Source organism: Anopheles funestus, chromosome X, assembly GCF_943734845.2.
Source record: "Anopheles funestus chromosome X, idAnoFuneDA-416_04, whole genome shotgun sequence".
NCBI classification, from domain to species: domain Eukaryota; kingdom Metazoa; phylum Arthropoda; class Insecta; order Diptera; family Culicidae; genus Anopheles; species Anopheles funestus.
Genome location: NC_064597.1, coordinates 6,020,385 through 6,036,565, shown reverse-complemented (window position 1 = coordinate 6,036,565; position 16,181 = coordinate 6,020,385). Strand labels below are relative to the sequence as shown.

General features: G+C 40.9%; 1 protein-coding gene across 8 annotated transcripts in view; it reads right to left on the bottom strand.

Annotated features, from left to right (window-relative positions):
• Positions 1-15,964, bottom strand: part of LOC125773235 (uncharacterized) — a 51,996-nt gene extending 36,032 nt beyond the window's left edge. Inside the window, exons 1-2 of one of the 8 annotated variants that reach the window (XM_049444314.1) lie at positions 15,804-15,964; positions 15,006-15,297 (exon numbers count right to left, since the gene is read on the bottom strand). In XM_049444314.1, coding sequence (XP_049300271.1) covers positions 15,006-15,069 — 64 coding nt within the window. In that variant the 5' untranslated portion in view covers positions 15,070-15,297; positions 15,804-15,964. Of the gene's footprint in view, positions 1-15,005; positions 15,298-15,485; positions 15,734-15,803 lie in introns of those variants that run through there. The other 7 variants (XM_049444313.1, XM_049444312.1, XM_049444319.1 and 4 more) reach the window with 7 other exon arrangements.
• Positions 15,965-16,181: the final 217 nt, after the last annotated feature.

Below are 16,181 nucleotides of genomic sequence, written 5' to 3'. Positions count from 1 at the left end.
CGTTGAAGTGATTACTTATTGAGCTTTGCAATATTTATATTTATTTCAATTATTTATATCCCGAAAGCATTCCAATTCCGGTCGGAGACAACAACTATAATAGCAGATTATTCTTCCAAGACTATTGTTTCTTTACATTTTAATATTTTACAAATAGAATGGCAGTTATTTTCGTTAGATATATCAACACTTAATGTTACATTGAGGCATTGAATTGTATTATTTGAATTTTAATAGAGTAATATTGCACTTGAATGGAGGCGCCTAGTACTTTATACTAATATCTATTCGAAGGAGGCGCCTAGTACTTTATACTAAAAATATTCGATGGAGGCGCCTAGTAGTTTTGGGTAAAAAACGCCTATAAATCGAAGTAAAAAAATAGCTTGGAGCTTGTTCAGCCAACAAGAGAGAGAATGTGAGAGAGCGAAAGAGACAGAGAGAGAGAGAGAGAGAGAGAGAGAGATCTCCCTATCATTCGTTGTCCTAAAGGAAGATTTATGCTTTGAAACTCGCCTTTTCGCTATACATCAGGTTGCAATGGTCATTTGATTTCCATCTTATTTTATTCATATTTATTCACCGGAATACGTGTTTTTCTGTTTTTAAACTTTTCATTTATTATTTGTTCTTTCCTTAATGTTACCAAACGCCATCTGCCACCAACTTGTCCACGCCATCGTCTCAACTCCAGCAGATCACGTCTAAGTGAGAAAAGTGGTCTTGATATAGAGCAAAAAGGTAGTAGAGTGAAATCCAAATTTTGCTATCGCACTATTTGTGTTGAAGATTTGCTTACGCCCTTCATCTCTTGCCAAGAGTTAAGTGCATTGTGTAGTTGAAATGTTCGGGATCAACGAAAAACCTCCTTCAATCTCCTTATATTCAGTTCGGTTCGGATGGCAGTTTTGTTCGCAAGAGTTTGTTTATGTTTTGTATTATTATTTGTTTCCTACCTGCCGTTGCCGCGGCCAAAGAAGTTGCCGATTTATGCCCAAGGATGCACCCGACCGCACCATCACAGATGCATGGAACAGCTTTTTATGGTGAAGAATGGATCGGGGATCTCAGATAGGGGAATGGAAAATAGAACACACTAAAGGGAAAACAACAAACATCATCCTGTTCCACGAAAGCGAAGTGCTGGTCCTTTAGAACAGGAAAGAGAAAGAAGCAATCGCAAGGGGCGAAAATATTTGGAACGAGTTTTGCTGCAGTGATTTTACGCTCAATTTAGAGAATAAATGATTTTTATCACCCACTTCCATGCCCTACCTCTAGCTTGCTGCTTTTTCTTGATCATTATTTAGACAAGTAAAACCAGTTGAAGAAGAAATGTCGCAGCTTCGAGGTTATCGACGCTTCTTTTCCAATTTGTTCTTTGTCGAAGCTTGCCTTCGGTGGGCAGAAAAACAGACACTAAAGTACTGACACACATACACACACATACTTTTTTATGTTTCAGCCCCGGTGAGGTGCACCTAAAAGATATGTCCCTCGCAATCCATTCGACATAAATGGCCACAGCCCGGCAAAAAGAAAAGAAAAGAAAAGACCAGGAATGCCACCTAATCCTCTCGCTTTTGCCAATGGAGTGCTTTTCTTCGGTCTGCTAGGGTTCACCCGATCCTATTGCTGGTCCTTCTGCTCTGTTTGTCCTTCGGATGCTTTTATTTTCTTGGTCTAGTCCGTGATTTTCCCGAGGCAGCATTCTTAAAACGGTGCACGAGTCGAAGGGGGGCAAAAAAGCTGAAGAAACACGATATGAGGTTCAGGTCCTCTTTCGACATTTTTCTCTTTGCTGTCGGTCTTTTGGATAATTTTTTTTATCGAACCAAGCAAAAAAAAACCCCTCAACGGTGCTGCAATGTTACCGGAGGAAATTAAAGTAACGACAAAGCATACGGCAACCGAACGAATATCCTTCCCGGGGGTTTATACGATGAGAAACTGCTCATAAAAGTGCCAGTGGCTGGTGATGGCTTAGATGCCCTTTTGCCTCTATTTCTGGTGCAAGCTTAAAGGATCGGAGCCTGATCTTCAACAACAACGATTGCATTTCCTTCCTTCTGAAGGCTTTATTGTCGGGTTTGCGGATGTGTTCGTGTTTTGCACCAATTTTGCTCCTTTGGCGTCTAGATCGGTATGACTATTTCGTCCGCAACGGACCATATCCGCACGCTAAGTGTAAGCGAGATTTAAGCATTCGTTCTCGTCACGGGTATGTGTGCGGGTACTTGTGCGATGAACTAGAAACGGACTAGACGATTTTTGGACGTTTGATCGTTAGTCATAAATCTTCGGCGCAAATCTCAGCTGGAACGTAAAGAAAAACACTAGCCATTCGGTAAAACACCGGTGGCTCGAACTTGTTAGCAATGCAAAAAGTGAAGAAAGCACCAGCAAATACCAGCAGAACTGAACCGGCACCGGGAAAAGGAAAGAGAGAGAAAAAAAAGGACGCTTTGCTTCACGGGATTACGAGCCTACCCTTCATTTCGGCAAAAGGGTAAACTGCTTTTATTTTACTTTGCTCGAAATAATGTTATTATATCTGGAGGAGATTAGATAGAATTAGGTTGCCCCTTTTGCGCCGTACCACACCCGGCTAAGCTATGGTATTAGTTTGTCCACAAAAGATTTCGTCGACGTAGGGTTTTGAAAATGGAGAACGATGTACGAGAGACAGTCGGAATGCTCGGACTGGAGATGTGCGAACACTATCCTTACGTGGATCGAAAGCAATGATGATTACTGTATGTGTTAATCGTTGCGAATTATTTTAATGTGTGTGCAAAATATGTTCGTTTTCGGGAGAGAATCTTGAATCGCAGGGTATTTGCGAAGCAAATGTAGCAAAACAATGTTCTTTTATTCGTTTTACTTAAGATTTTCATCCATAAAATCTAAAGAGTGACATTTGTGTTAGTAAACCTTCTGCTGAATATTTGTTAATAGGACAATATTTTGTTAAAAGCCTGGAGTCTTCGAGGAGGAGGAGGAGGAGGAGGAGGAGAAGGAAGAGGAGAAGAAAGATTAGAAAAAGGAGGAGGAAGATGAGGATAAGGAGGAGGAGTAGGAGGAGTAAAAGGAGAAGGAAGAGGAGAAGAAAGAGGAGAAAGAGGAGGAAGAGGAGGAAGATGAGAATAAGGAGGAGGAGTAGGAGAAGGAGGAGTAGGATGAGTAAGAGAAGGAGGAGTAGGAGGAGTAGGAGGAGTAGGAGGAGTAAGAGGAGAAAGAAGAAGAAGAAGAGGAGGAGGAGTAGGATGAGTAAGAGAAGGAGGAGTAGGAGGAGTAGGAGGAGTAAGAGGAGAAAGAAGAAGAAGAAGAGGAGGAGGAGGAGGAGGAGGAGGAGGAGGAAGAGGAGAAGGAGTAGGAGGAGTAGGAGGAGTAGGAGGAGTAAGAGGAGAAAGAAGAAGAAGAGGAGGAGGAGGAGGAGGAGGAGGAGGAGGAGGAGGAGGAGGAGGAGGAGGAGGAGGAGGAGGAGGAGGAGGAGGAGGAGGAGGAGGAGGAGGAGGAGGAGGAGGAGGAGGAGGAGGAGGAGGAGGAGGAGGAGGAGGAGGAGGAGGAGGAGGAGGAGGAGGAGGAGGAGGGGAAGGAAAAGGAGAAGAAGGAGGAGAAGGAGGAGAAAGGGGAAGGGAGAAGGGTTAAGTTACTCAATACCAACGAAAACTGTGGAAACCCCTGGAAAAATCTTAAGGAAAACTGTGGGAAACTCCAACTCGAAAAATCCTTTTAAAAATATTTCGAAATCTGTTAAATAAAAACTTTGTTTAATCTTTTGAAGAAAGCTAAAAAATATACGGAAATTTGCAAGAAAATCTTAGCAAAACTCGAAAAAACACTTCCACTCCGAAGTAATATGGAGTTGACGCCGGAGTAAACTCTGAAGTTGACTTTTGAGTAGCGTCCGTAGGGTGTTTTTTGGAGTAGAATTGCTACTAAGCGTATACTAGTTGATGCTAGATACTAAGGCGTAGCCTATTATGACAAGCACTGTCGCTTTTAGCGGGACTTAAGATTTAAAAATGTTTGCTATAATCACTTTAATAGTACAGGATGATCTCACGGCTTCGTGCCTGCATGCTCTCTAATGCAATGAAGGTCGTTGATCAAAATTATTCTAAACCGGCTTCCACCGGTGAGGACAATAAACCATTCTATGATAGGCATGATTTAGTAAATTATTCAACTAAATCTAAAGTTATAAAAAGTATAAAAAGAGTAGAAATGCATACAAAGTACCAATGGTTGTTAAGAGTGATTTTTGAAACGCTAGGTACGGTTCGATTTTAAGCTTAGCGATTAAAATGCTGTTTATGCAACCCGTTTGAAGCGCTGCTACATTCCTTAAAGCCATATTTTTATTTAGAGCTATTGCGTTGCGAATGTGTGGTTTTCTACCATATTTGCTGATACAGAACGGCGGGCCCCAGTTTGCCGTTGATAGCGTTTCGCGTTGACTTTGGATTGAAATAATTTTCAAATTGCACCGACAGCGCTTTGCACCCCTAACGGGTCACTTTGGCTATCGCCGATGGAGGCGTTTATCGTTTTTGGCACGGAATGAGCACAGAGATTTTGCCTGTTTACACATCCCCAAATGACGAGCTGCCGTGCAATTTGTGTGCATGCCGATTCGATTTAAGGGTACCCGGGGTGTTCGTCACGGTGGGATTGTCGGGTAGAAATTGATGGACATTTAATCGTTATTGCTGGTGCAGTCACCATGAAACCAGAAATAAGTTTTTATTTCCACGTTAATGGTTTTTTGCGTTGTGTTTTGCAATGGGATGTGTTATTATAAAACAAACCTAAATATTTATTTTTTCCTGTTTCTAATGTTGAAGTCATGAAATAAAATACTTTGGAAAGCATTTATCGTATTTTCATGAGCCGCGTTTGGAATGCACTAATTTTAATTGGGAACGTTTGGATGGTATTATATTACATCAGATTCGAGCTAAACATACCAGTACGTTACTATGCTCACGAAAATACGGTAAACGTTTCAGTTAGCATTTTTACCAAAAAAATGCATCTCAATACTCAGTGTGCTTCGGAATAACGCACTCCAATTTAACCGAGAGTTTCATCTATCAGAAAGCTTTGCCAGCTCATCTGCTCGATAATGAGAAAGTAAAATTCATACCATGTTTTTCCAGCGCTCGGTAACGGTTAGTGCTGCTACACGACTGGCAGGATCTCAATGGTATTTGGTGGTTTTCTGTGTAGTTGTAAGTGCTTCGTACGATGGTACAACGGAAAGGTAAGGCAGCGGTATGCGGGTGCGGTGTTTTTAAATGCTGATATTACTGCAACCGAAACACATTGAATCCGTAACGGCAAGCACTCCCAAGCACCGAAAAGAACACGATAAATTAATCATTCCACAAAACCATTACGATGTCGGTTTACGGTTTTACCGCATACTAATGCCGGACTATTCGAAAATACCCTGCAACGAATTTGATTGTTCGAGGTGCCACAGCGTGGATGAGTGTGTGTGTGTGTGTTATGTGAAAAAATTTTCAGTTAGTAAAGTGCAGCTTGCATGTACATACTGTACTTAGGATTTTTCTTTCTTTTCATTGCAGTTGATGACATGCTCAACAGTCGGACAGTCGGCCTTCGAAGTGAATTTAGACGTCGAAACGATTAGAAACGAAATTAGAAATAAAACAGTGTAGACTGCGTACTGTAGGGCAGAAAAGGATTGACTAAAGAGGTAAGTTAAATGTTTTTTAATGACTATGAATTGGAGTATTTCATTGCTGATCATAATACATTCAAATGCTATTAAAAATGACACGCATATTAAAAATGTGTTTAAGACTTTATCAGGTCAATAAAAACGTTTCTCATGTGTTGCCGGATTATTGACAATCATCGCAAAAACGGCGAACATCTGCCAATATTCTCAATGAAAAACGACTTAACTATTACCAAACTTCATTGAGTTCCAGCAAAATATAGCAACATCTTACAAGCAACATGAATACAAATTTATAATATTCGCCACGCATTTTTTATAAATTACCACAACAGAATTCTGCGAAGTGATAGCCTTAAGTCCTTGCCTAGTCTTCCTTTTTTTCTTCTTCATGGTCGAGCACGTCTCGAAGATATGATCCGGTCGCCATTCCCTTTCCAAGAAACTTGGTCTAAGATAGGTTCAAATCCAGCTGATCTAGCCAATGCGCTCACTGTGCTCCTTTACCTCTCGTGGTGACTGAGTCGCTGATGAGCACCTTCCTGGTAGTGCATGAGTCTGACATCCTTATTATGTGCCTCAGCTATCGTATCCTTCCGGCTTTGACACCCATCAGGATATCTGAATCGACAAACAGCTCAGCTTCTCCACTCGTCCTGCTCGCACACACCGCCAAAGATAGTCCGTAGTCCGTGCCGTTCGAAAATGGCGCTGGCGTCCTACGTTAGCATAGTCCTCATACACGTGGAGGACTACCAAACGCATCAGTGTTCGATACATCGTGCATTTCGTGTACTGCTGTAGTCTTCTGGACCTCAGGAGTTTGTGAAGTCCGTAGTAGGCACAATTTCGCTGAAGAATGTGCCTTTGGAGTTCGCTGCTCATGTTGTTGTCCGAAGTTACGATCGTACCAAGATAGCAAAACTCCTCTATCACCTCAAGATCGTCGCCGTCAACTGATACTCTGCTTCTGAGTCGGGCTCTATCACGGACCTCCCATTGATCCTCAATCCAATTCTCGAATATCGCCGAAGATGTCCGTCTGATGATGTCGATGTCATCGATGAAGCCGAGAAATTGGAGAGAACCTGAGCCCCGGATGTCGAAGTCCGCACTTCGCCTGACACCTCCAGAGCGATGTTAAACAGCAAACAGGAGATTTCGTCCCCTTGCCTCAGACCTCAGTGAGATTCAAACGTTTCCAATAGCAAGTTCGACACTCCATCCTAGTGACCTTCAATAGCCGTGCCATCTTCCCTGGGAAACCGTAATGCTAAATAGTGCGCTAGAGTTCGCCAACTAGAAGTCAATGAACAGGTGGTGCTCTCGGCATTTCTGGAGGATCTGCCGTAGAGTAAAGATTTGGTCCGGGGGCAAGGGTTCTTAAGGACTCCAAGTCTGCAGAAAGTTATTTTGGACAGAACCTTATAGGAAGTTAGCACAGTCCCCCTTTTTGTACACAGGGTGTATGACGACCTTTTTCCACTCGTCCGATATTTCTTCCTCCAAGAATGGTTACGGACTTTGTCCAAAGATGGCGGGGGAACTTCGTCATCATAATGCTGGCTGGCTTATCACACTAAAACACAAAGATTTAGAGACTTCATATAAGCATCAATAGGGCCAGTTGGATGTCCAACTAAAAAGAACATTAATTCTTTTAGGTCAACAACCTTCACGTCTTCAAGATTTTAAACAAAACTACAAGAAGAAAGTGTGGCTTAACCTTAAAGATTTTAAATGCATTTCAAGCATGCAGTATTAAAGCATAAGTCCACTAAACTACTTTTTATCATCATTTAAGGAAAAACAATAGAAAACCATTATCCTTGACCTCATGTATGCGAATAAGCAGAGTGTGAAAAAGAAGGCCCAATAACCGAATCGCGAATACTTCGACATTGTACCAAAACACGACAACACCATCAACTTGATCTCGTAACGAAGCGATGAATCGAATTCCGGGCAAACTTTTTGCGCCATGTTCCCTTCTTATCGTTTATCTTTTGTGTGTAAAGGCAGCTCGTTCCTTCACTGTTCCTTTTGCGTAAGAGCTTTGCGTAATTACAACGGCATGTCTTGTCGCGGGAAAGTAAAACGCGCAAAGAATCCCTTTCACTTTGTGTGTGGGGCCCGTACGATGGGCGCAAGAAATATTTAGCAAAGGGAAAAGGAGTTTGCGATTTTGTTGCTCCGATTGAAGGTGGAAACGAAACGTAATGGTAAGAGCAGACACAGCCCAAGGATGTAATGCAGTTAATTATAATTGAGAAAATATGATGTGATATTGTTGTAAAATGTTTTACCTAAAGCTCTTTGCCGGTGTGTTGCGGCAGCAGAAAACGGCGAGCTGCCCGAAACGAGCGCATGAATCTGCAAAGCGGTAATCGGGAAACAAAAACTTTAGATATCCTTTTCCTCCACAGGCATTGCCTTTTGCACTCATCCATTCTTCAAGCGAGCTGGCAGATTTTCTCCATCCAACCTGGGGCTAAGGGTTTCAATGTGGCGAAACTCGAAAGTGAAATATGATACTGTGACCAGAACAGTGGCGGATTTAACATTGTTCCAGTTTATATTTCCGGCTCATATTGTCCCGTTCTCACCGACTGTCGCTGCTTCTCACGGCCGAATTCATGAAAAATAAGTTTCAACGCGCTTCTCGATCTTCAATTCTCCCTTTTTTTTGGGGGAATCTAGAAGGGGAAGAAGACGCTTCTTCTAGTTTGTTTGGCAGATGACGGGTTCCGTTTTACTGCCGAATGTTTCCGGATGTACACCACCCTGCTGCCCTAATGCTTTAAGGACCATCGGTAGAATAATTACGTTACCACCATTCTGCCACCATAGTAACCGTTCATTCATTGGGCATTCCTGGAGCATATCCAACTTCTTCCTTTTGCTCTCGCGCTTCGCATTACCGGTCGGAAAGCAACGATTAACTGAGGGAGTTTTCAGTTTCATGTACTCCTATTTCAAGGCCTGACGGAATTTCAAGATGTACGTATAGTAGCTCCTCCATTCGATGCTTCCAGTTTTTATCTTGAAGCAGTTGTTTGTGTTCACTAAGAGAAGAATTTTACGCTTAGTATGCTTGGAACTACACCGCAACGTTGATAACAAATACAGAAGGAAAACTTTAAAAGGAAGCCCTCTAGACACCTGCAGATGTAATTGTGTCGCCATCTCCGATGTTCTATCGAATTTTCACAATAAATAATATTCGTTTTTCCCTGAAGACTAACGCATTTAAATACATCATCTTTTCTAGCATGAGAAGCACAATTTCTAATCATGCTAGTAATACACGGTATCAAACACAATCTGAGCCATATTTTTCGTCCTAAGAGCCATCTACGAGTCTTGATTATTATCTATTAATATTGAAATGAATTCCTTCCTTCATTGTAAGCACGGTCTCGCTGGTCGATGAGATGTAATTGGATTGAAAATTTCTTTCTTCTGCTGAAGATAAGAGCACATAATATGCTATGAAATAAAGAAGCATCAGCGGCAGCCATCGAGGCACGTTTGAAGCTAATTTCCATGGTAAGAATCCACGGCCACTGGTTGTTTGGATGGATTGACGAACGAAAAAAAAGGAAAGGAATGAAAGTCAATGGCCCTGGTTTATGTAGCGTGAAGGCATAAATTGGGCAAAAACAACAAACCCGCGCGTAACCCACGATGGAATTGAAATTTGTTTTTCCTACGTGAGACGCATAAGGCTCGTCTGATGCGATTGTTAAGAAATCGGTCGGTGGTGGTACAAGTACGCACCGTTACTTCGTCTTGCGTATCGCGTATGTGTTGTCGAATTTCCATAAGCTTTGCTGTTTATTTATTTTGTTCAGCAGTTAATCTTGAGCCACAAAAAACCCCAGTAGTGGGAGTAGAAAATAGCAAGGAGAAGAACACCAACAAAAAAAAAACAATGAAATTAACTTTCAACACCACAACACCTCGGCTAATCGACAAACAATGAAATGCCAAAAAAAAACAACCTTCCGATCAGGTGCTTCCTTCAGCAAGCTATTTAGCACATTAGCTTTAAAAGTGCGTGTAATTGAAGGATGGTTTTCTACCCTAATGCGGGTGTTTTAGGTTTTGAATATACTAGTTATTTGACTTTATTACTCGCTTACGCAACAAAAAGTTGGAATTTACGCTAACTTGAGGATGGGCCTAATAGAGGGGTCTTCTGACCAATTGTTTTACGATATTTTGTTATCCATGAAATAAATTGAAGCCCAGTGATCCACGTGACCTGGCAGAGGTGAATATTTCCTTGGTTACAGTTCGAGTTTTACCGAATAAAAATGTTATAAATAGCTGCTAGGTGGGAAGTCTTTTGACTGCCTGGTCACCAAGAAAGTAGACAAGAAAGATGGACTCGAGACGTTCTGCTAGCCTCAGGGTTGATGGCTTCCAAAATACACTATTACACTCTAGCACGGAATAGACAAGACTAGAGTAGATAGCTTTAAAACATATTAGGTCAATAAATTAAATAATCATTCATAACACAAAGCCTAGAAGTAGATTAAATCGACCAATAATTTCTTCTGTATGTCGTTCGAAAGTCAGTTTTGTAATAATCATGACACTTTGAATAATTTCGCGGATTTCGGATTAGTGTCCTCCCAAGATTGAGTGTTGTTGTTACAGGGTAGTATTGGATGTCCGTCGAAGAAAGGTTTAATTATTATTATTTTGTCTCTCCATTTATAAATTCGAGTACCCCAGCGGTTCTCAACAACTGTCAACTTAAACTTAACGAAGCCGATCGCGTATCGGTTTATAATACAGATTGCAGTACTTGTGTGATCACAAGAAAGGTAGTTATGTGCTGATTGGAGCATGTTGACTTCTATTTCAAACACGTTTTCACCAGTGTATGGTAATGTGATTTCTCAGAAATTGAATGCTTGAGAATTGTCATCTTTCTTAAGGATCGGAATTAAATAAAAGATTCTTTCATTACAATTTTCCGGAAAAATTCCTCACTGTAGCGAGTAGCAGAATAAGGAAAAGATAAAAAAATATCATCAGGTCTAGGTTTAGTTGTAGGCTTGTATGTGCCTTTAGAGTGTTCAGGATTTTAAGGTAGACTCAACTATTTAACAAAAGTCCAAAAAAGACAAAAAACTGCGATGAGACCGCAAAAAATCTTTTCGTCAAACCATCGATTCTTCATTCAGTTTCAATTCCTGTGTGAAAAGTTGCATCAATTTTTTTTATTGTAAATTTTGAAACATTTAATATCGTTGAGTGTACAATTACGCTCTCGATCGGTCGTTGTAAACGCACACGTTAAACTCGTCGAGCGTGTGACGTAAACGGGTTGAGAGCTCAATAGGTTCAAAGGGTTTCATGTAATACAGGTTTATGCTTTGTAGTTTAAGAATTGAGGATTTTAGAGATAGTGTTCTACACTACAAATTCATTAATCTAGATCATTTATCATATAGACTTTAGAATATTAACACTCACATTATCAGTTATTTTAACTGATAACACTAGCAATAGTGCATTTACTTTGGTCGGCTCGGCATTTTGCATATTTTTAATTCTGAATTTAAGTTCCAGTAAAGTCAAACAAATCAGAAACGCATAATATCCAGATTGTAACAAACATTTAAAATGTTTTAAAGCAAATCGTTATTAAACGCATCGAAATACTATTAAACCAAAGCTTTAATTAAGTATTCACACGCGATACGATTAGTGCATTGCAATGTGCACTAATTGTTTTTAAAGCGTATACATTTATAATGAAATGTATCCAATGGCGTTCCAATGCCCTCATGATTCGAAAACATCCTCGTTAATACGTCGTTACTGTCTTGGCGCTGTATGCAAAACCGACGTTGGAAGCAACTAACAAACGTGTCTTTTGTCCTACGGTTGGCAAGAATATCGCGACTGCTTTGCGGAAGTGGATCGTTCGTTGTTACTCGACCCAAACAATAGACCTTCTTCGTGGCGCGGGTGGAATGTATTACAATGTGCGCCCACCCTCCGCCGTGTATCGACAACCATCCGACTGCCTAAGATATCAAGCATGCAACATCATTATATGTCATCGCTAGACATTTTGGGTGAGCCGGTACTGCCGGTGTACGTTTTAATGGTACGCCGGAAATCCGATTGCGATTGGCAACACTCGAATCACACTACGTATTCATCGCAGCGTACGTGATTCGCCGAAATTTTAGTGCAGAGACCATCCGCCCAGCGGGTACTGTCGGCAGTCAAACGCACACTTGCCCTGGCTGTCTAACACTAACAGTCGGGGCCCAACCCCCCGCCGTTGGCAATGGATTCTTCAATCCGTAGGTCACCTGTTGTGCGGCATGGTGCGGGTATCATCTTCATGCCGGTCGTCAATAGCTATCTATCAGTTGTAGGTTTTGCAAAAGCCGATTTCGCCGAGTTGTGTCTGCCAACTTTTTGGCATCAGCATCGGTGTGAGCGTCCCGAACGTTGACTGTTGCATTTGCAGTCTGTCAGCTGGGAGCAACAGTTTCTTTATTGCATCACCATCTCGGAAGCGCAACGAAAGTTTCGTCGCTGTGTTGCGTCTTGTACGGGCCGTTTTGGTGCCAGCGGTGTGGCTTAGGTGTGGGGCCCCGTGAGCCGGGCGAAAGGTAATGCTCTCCTCCATGTTTGCCATTTCCATTGCCATGGCTACCGTTTAATGAATGCTTGTGCCTTCTCGATTCGCTTTTGTACTGGCACATCGAATTAAGGACCGAATGAACTTTGCATATCGTTTTCAACCATTACTCAATGCATTACCCTGGATGTGCCGGTATCGCGCAGGTGATCGAAACCGTACAGGGTGATGTTGTTAGTTAGGTAGCAAAGCTGCATAGGAAAAACACCCTGGGTGATACGTGACAAGCGCCTAGTATTTGCGCCTAGTGCCGCTATGCCTTGATGGGACATTTTGCAACATTTTTGTTCCTGTTCCTGCCGTGCTTCTGACGGTGTGTCTTTGGCGTTTGACTAATCGTACCGCACACAACAAAAAAAAACCACCGGAGTTTCCACGGTTTCGATACAGATACTGGCAGTACACGGCCCCCATACCAGCACGTCCAGACGTGCTCAGGCACGTTTCTAGCACAGCCGGAGCTAGTTCGCTTCGATTTACGGTTGATTCATTCGTGCGAATATTTTTCAAAACCCTCCAAAATACCAAACCCGGAGACAACCCGGCCTTTTTGGTGGGGTTGAGTCGTTTCATATTTCATGATTATTGTGTCATCGCCATCCCACAACAACAGTCCCAAAAAAACGGAGGAGGGGAGGGGGGAGAGCGAGAGCATCGTGTTCTTCGGCAAAGAAGATGAACGCACATGTTGTGAGGACTCGCCATTTGCATAACCGTAGGCTAACGATTCCATTGAGAAGGAATTTGTCAGCTTGTCGTCACTCACCAGCCATGCTAGTTGTTTGTGTGAATGTCTTGCGGTTGACGTGTGTGTAACACATGCTCACGTTGATACGGCGCTGGTACACCATATCAAGCTCGTAGACGTATCTTTTCTTCTTTTTTGGTTTGGTTATATTTGCCAAGAAGTTTCGTGTTGTGAGTGCGAATTATTCAATTTGATGTATTGAATAAAATATCACTGGAATTGAACCACGTCACACGTGTCAAACGGGCTGCTTGTAGCTTGGCAGCATCGTGCATAAGTCAATTTCCTGCCGAATGGTGCTTGCGACGTTAACGCGGAACTTAGAAGATAGATTTCGTTAGCGAAGAATTCCAAAAAGGGGCCCAGCAATTGATCTATTTGCCCTGCTGGTGATGCAATATGGTGCTTGCGGAATTGAAACGTATTAATAATTTACTATAAAATATAAATTCTTCGTAAAGAATCATAAGCGACCATACATTGCCATTAGCTCGAAACACAGTTTTTTGATTAGGCTGATTGGTTTTATACGTGATCGATTTATTATCAAAATGTTTATTATTTCTTGTTAAAGACGTTCGAAATTGTCAAATTGATAGATTTTTGGAAACAGTTTTAGATTTAGTCGTTAGGTACAGGGTGGGTCTTTTGCTGGAACACATGGAAACTCGTTATTTTCGTGTATGAATTGTTTATAAAAACAATTTAATTTTAAAATAATTAGAGGGAAATAGATTGAATAGTGGGAAAAATACAAAATTTAAGCCTAAAAAAATAACTTTCTTATAAAAAATTTCCAAAAAAAAATTAAAAAATGTTTTATGGAGTCCAACACAGAGATTTGTTAACAACTGTGTAAGAAAACCTCAAAGACTGGCAGTGAATTTTTGTAATTTATGCCGAGTATAAAGTTAATTTCTTTACCATTGACGAAATTCTGTTTGTATTCCTTTTCTCGCCTGTAAATATTATTACTTATTAATTTTGCCTGCCTTTCTTGTCTTATGAGTTTATTGACTACTCTACAGCAGGATAAAAAATACCTAAAAAAAATTTAATGCAATTACATTATATTTTAAAAATTGTATTTTTTTTTGTAAAAATTGTAAAAATACCGCTAGAAATAAGTCTTTAAATTAATTCCAAAAATTAAATCCTCATTGATTTCTACATACTTTATCAATTCTTGGTAACTTTATATACACTAATGAGAATTTTGACAGGCCTCCGTATTGCAGTTTCACACTATGGCTGGTCACATGTCATCAAAACGTCAAACATATGTAAGACAATAGAGACAACGCGCAATAAATCCATCAACTTAAAACGACTACTGTTAACTACTATTTTCTCCCTATAAACGCATAAAACGAGGGATAAATCCAAACACGTGAGCCAAACAAATATTTTCGGTTCATGATTCATATCGAATTTCTTTTTTCCTTTTTTTTTCCTTGCAAGACCCACCCTGTACAATATATTGTGCGTAATCACGTAGCGAAAAAAAAGTCAACACGAGTCTTGGAAAACCGATCACAGAAAACATTGATTGATCGATGCGTGATAAAATATTCACCATGGTCAGCCGGCCGTACAGACACTCCATCGGTGTTTGTCACAATAGCAACTAGGCATTCTTCTCGTTAGATTTAATAAGTTATTCGTTATGATATTGTTTTTTTACTATTAAAAAAAACTGATTTAAATATTTTTTTTTGATAAGACACAACAAAATTATAATAGGAATGTTGTTAAAAATGGAAATATATCGTGTAACGAAGTTGAAGTTGTATTGTACACTGTTCTATCACTGCTAAAGATCAGTATCATGATCAGATGTTTTTATTAAATCCACCGGTACATACCTTGTATCATCACAAGCATTGTGCAGATTGGAATCCAGCGTAGTATCTGCATCAGGATCACCATCTTGGCCTTAAATCACAACCATCAGGGAATCGAACTTAACACATCACATTGTCACTAGTGCACAGTGTTTACAGTCTGAATGCACTTTAATACACCATTTTCCGCACGTTTGATTGATGAAATTGAGTGACGTTTACGTTAACGGCTGCCTTTAACACTTGAGTTCTTCAGGATACAGGTACACGTGTTAGTTGTTCAGTTTATTATTATCACTCTACTAAACGATCACTACCAGTTTGAAAAGGTTAATAAAAATGCTTAAAGCATTGCTTTTTAAAAAAATATTTTTTTGTAAAACTTTAATTTAAAAACGGTAAAATGGTTTTAAATTTTATTAAAAGAAGCGTGTTTGTACATATATGCAAAAAAACTAAAAATACGATCAGATAAAATGAAACAGTAAAATAAAATAATACCTATTACGTTTTAAAACAATTCGCGAATAACATTATTCATTAACATTACTAAAAACGAATATAAACAAATCAGATTTCCAGAGACTATTTTGTATGTGCTTTTCGTCGAGCACTTGTGCAACGGGGTAGCATTTGCTATTTGTTCTACTAACAGTCTGTGACCCACGATGCCTTTAGGGCGTGGTAGCTTGTTCGGACTGTCTAGTTCCTCTTTCTTACACCACGTCACACCGGAACAGTCCCACAAAACTCCCGCGTAGCCACACCGCCGTGTGAAAAGTTGCTTTTTGCAGCCTAGCTTAGTACGGTCACGGGCACCTTTGGTGTAAAATTGTCGCAACACACGCGCGTCAACGTACGATATTGCGCGTCTCGTTCCCCGGGGTTAGAAACGGTAAACGGTTGGCTTCCGGTGGGCTTTTTGCCGCTAAACTGTGACATACGCAAGGATACGACCACTACTGATTGAAGTCCAGCACGGTTCATGCCTTGCGTGCCGAAGAGACGACCCGAAGCGTGCCAGATCCGAAGCGGGCACAGCATCCGAACCGGGCACGAGGGCATCAGGCGCCCGAACCGGGAGAGAACAGCGTGCTGAGAGCATCCACAGCAGCCGTTCACGAAGCCTGGCCGTTGATGATTTTGTTACTGATTGCTCAATGATTGATACGGCGCAGAGAACCTTCTCTTTAGCGA